This window comes from Nematolebias whitei, chromosome 17, assembly GCF_014905685.2.
Source record: "Nematolebias whitei isolate Nwh7 chromosome 17, NemWhi1, whole genome shotgun sequence".
NCBI lineage: Eukaryota > Metazoa > Chordata > Actinopteri > Cyprinodontiformes > Rivulidae > Nematolebias > Nematolebias whitei.
The window spans coordinates 23900850-23904723 of NC_056514.1; the positions used below are offsets into that span (position 1 = coordinate 23900850).

General features: G+C 38.9%; 1 protein-coding gene across 1 annotated transcript in view; it reads right to left on the minus strand.

The window, feature by feature from the left end:
- LOC119423947 (actin-binding LIM protein 1-like) overlaps window positions 1–3144 on the minus strand; it is a 190146-nt gene extending 187002 nt beyond the window's left edge. The window contains exon 1 of the mRNA XM_037691379.1: window positions 2829–3144. Coding sequence (XP_037547307.1) covers window positions 2829–3144 — 316 coding nt within the window. The remainder of the gene's footprint in view (window positions 1–2828) is intronic.
- Between the last annotated feature and the right edge of the window lie 730 nt (window positions 3145–3874).

Consider the following 3874-nt stretch of genomic DNA (forward strand, 5'->3'; position numbering starts at 1 on the left):
TAATGTTACATATGTCATTTGTTCCCAGATTCTACAGCACAATAAAGTTTTTTTGTTGTGTATCACCCTGTAAAATGATATGAAAGAACAGTGTAAAGGCATCTGACAGCACAGACAAACTTACCAGTAATTGCTCTGAATTTAAAACAATCTAACCATATTTTAACTTCGGCATCACCATGAAAACATATTAAAAGAGAAGCACAAACAATTTGACATCTCCCAAATATTTGCCATGTTAAAAAAAAAACTCACTTCTCTGACTATGAGAATAAAGTAAAAAAAAAACTAAATGGGAAAAACTTAATTGTGTGGAAATTTGCTCACTCACACACACACACACACACAACTCGTTTACGTCCACATTGGGGGCGCATGTTTTAACAACCCACCTTAAGGGACACCCACTTCTGAATGGTTTAGAGACACCTGGAAATTTTGTTTAAATCTTTTCAAGTCCCCAAATATAACATAAAAAACTCTCTCTCACACACACACACATACATAAATGTCTACCTTTCTGTTTCATGACCGCTGGTTTCTGCTCATCGGTGGAGACGTTTATCTTCACCAGATCAGAGTGAGGAAAATAAACCAACAGGGCTGCTCCAAGAGAAAAGGGAGGTCCAAAGACAAAGAGTGCCTGTTGCGTGTGTGTGGGTGGGTGTGTGCGTGCGGGGGGTGTCAGTAGGAGCGCCATTAAAAGTTCTTGTTCCCTGATCCATGACCTCATCCATGATGAAAAGAAGGACCTCTGAATGCATTGCTGAAATAGTTTCTTTTGTGCTAATTTGTCATGAGGTTTATGGAAATGAGTAGTTAGTGCTTCAAACTTCAAAAATTTCACACAAGCCCTGAAAACCAACCTGATTTAATGATTCGGTTAAATACTGATGATGTTACAGCAGACTGACTCAGATTTTTCTAAAAACTAAAATAAATTAATTAATTGTTGTGTCTCATTGCCAGTAAATTTTATATTCAAACTTTCTGCTGTTGGCAAAGTTTAATCTTATGTAAACATTAAAGAGGAATGTTGGCAAATATTTGTAGACTCGGTTAAGAAAATGAAACACTGGGGTTCAACCATTGCTGAACTTAGATGTAACACTGTGAGTGTGACTTGATATAACATGGTACAACACTGTGAGTGTGAATTGGTGCAGTCATATTATTTTTATTTTGCCTCACTGGAAATAATAAATACACTGAAATTGTCAAAATGCTTTAAAAAAATTAAACTAGCATTCTTTAAATGATTGCATATCATTAATCAACTTGCATCCTGTTTTTTATTTTATTTTGTGCAATCTGTTAGCATGGCGGATTATTCTTAGCTACTACTACACCAAACTTTAGCTCAATATATGTAAGTTTAAGCTGTATTTGTGCTTGCTAAGGTAGATTTTTTTAATTAAGGCAGCACAGTGATGCAGTTGGTAGAGCTGTTGCCTCTCAGTGAAAGGGTTGTTGGTTTAAATCCTGACCAGGGAACATTCTGGGTGGAGTTTGCATATTCTCTCTGTGCATGCATGGGTTTTCTCCAGGTACTCCGATTTCCTCCCACAGACCAAAAACATGTCTGTTTGACCGATTGGTAATACTAAACTGTTCCTAGGTGTGAGTGAGAAAGTGAATGGTTGTTTGTCTCTATGTGTCCCTGTGATGGACTGGAGACCTGTCCAGGGTGTCCCCCGCCTCTCGCACAGTGACTGCTGGACATGGGCACCAGTGATCCCGTGACCCAGAAAGGAAGAAGCAGGTAAAGATGATGGGTGGATGATTTGTTGATTAGTTCTTGGACCTGGTTGACTACAAAACTTAAATCAGTTGTAGATTACATCTGATTCTTTTCTGGGAGTTTCTTTAAAATTTGTTGAGCAGTTTATGAGATAATTCAGTTATTTACCAATTAAACAGTCAAAGCACACACACTGGCATTTACAGGATTGCATGCCTCTTATGGTGGTGAGAGAAAACAGAGATTAACAGGGAAAACTTTGGACTGAGTTGAGGAGGAAGAGCTGCCATTGGTTCAATGAAATGCCCAGGAAGAATACAGCAACATCCTTGAAGCAGGGCCAAGCCTGGCAGGACCTGCAAGACCTACAGACAGACTCCATGAAGACATCCATGGAACAAACTCAAGTTATTCTGTAAACAAATATATTACTATGAATATGTCATCAACTCAATACAACACACCACCTTAAAGGAGGACTTGGACTAATACCAGCCAATAAAATCTTAGATTGGTTGGGATGCCATTATTTCAGTGGAAAATAAGCTTTTTATTCTTCCAGAGAGGACACAGAGTTTCACCAGAGATTTTGTGTATGAATATGAGTGTTAAAAACCCTTGAAACTTCAGCGATCCCTTCAGAAGGCTTGGAGTCATTTCTTTGTGGAATAAACTTTACTGCATCAGGCTCTTGGCTAAAACAACTTTCTTGACTCCAATATTTGGAACTTCAATTTACTTGTCATGATTTTACTCAGTAAGGATAAGTCCAAGACCAGCCCAGAGTCCAAGACTGGTTCCAGACCCGGACTATGTTTTTACACGACCTCCCCAATAAATAACAGTTTTCACATAAGTTTAAATGTACCAGCTTGGTTAAACTAGAGGAGAGTGGAACTTTAAACATGCAGGTGTGACAGTATGTTTATCAAATAGGCTAATTTTCATGAATTTAGCCTTTTTTGTTGCAATAGAATACTGTAAAATAATCTGTAATTCTTCCAGTGTCTTATCTGTTAATAGAAAACATCAAATACAAATTAAAAATGCACCAATAGAAAGATCGGGTTGTCAAACTATTAATTACCTGACACCTCTGCAGGAATGCCAGCCAACTTTTCACAAAGGATGTAGTCGTTTGGGTTGATGAAGGGCAGCTGCTCCATCATGTACCGCTTTGGGATGAGGTAGAGAACCTCTGCAAGCTGTCCATCCTCTATGATTGACATGCGCCTCACAGAGTTCTTCCTCTTCACCCGGTCCAGAACGATCATTTCACTGCTCTGGCTGGAGCCGCAGATCCTGCCAAGGCTGTTGAGGTTGAGGAGGCTTGACCTGCTCATGTCGTCGAGACTTTCAGCCAAACAGTCGAGGCCGAAGACAGATTCCAAGCTTGAAACCATAAAAGCAGTGGCCCTGGAGAAGTGCAGGCTCTCTGTTGGATGCCAGGTATTAGGTTGCCCTCTGACTCTGTATGACTCAGTGTGTGTGTGGGTGAGCGTGCGCGCTGTCCGTCAGGCAGGCAAAGACTAACTCCAGCCGCAAGGCCCCTAAGAAGATTAAATGAGGTATATTTAGGGTTTATCTTCATGACAAATGGAGCTTCTCAATTCTCCTGGAAGTCAACTAACCCTCTTTCCTCCATTTCAGTCACCTTGAACCTGCAACAAAGACATGCTGTCACTGGAGATACATTTCTACAGAAACTGAATGATTGGAGACATTGCTTTAAGAAGATTAAGAGCCACTATTATTTTGAACCATCAAGTTATGTTTGGATTTAAAAAGTATTACTTAAAGCTCTAGTAAATATCAACCACTGTATACAATTCTGTTTGTTTGATTGTTGCTTGGATTTAACAGAAAACATGAACATCTGGCACAAAAAAAACCCTAGGAAAATTGCATTTTTATTAAAGATGTAGTGAATACTAAGTACTGAAAGACTGCAACTGAGTTTTTTTTTAATCAAAGGAAGCTGAATATTAGCTAAAAATAGCAAAAAGGGCAAGCTAAAAGCTAAAAGTAGCACAAGAAAACCAAAATAAAGCCAGTTTGTTGATGCAGATGACGAGAACAATGTTTTTGAAGAACTTGTAGAGAACTTTTTGTATTTCTATAGGAGAATTTAAA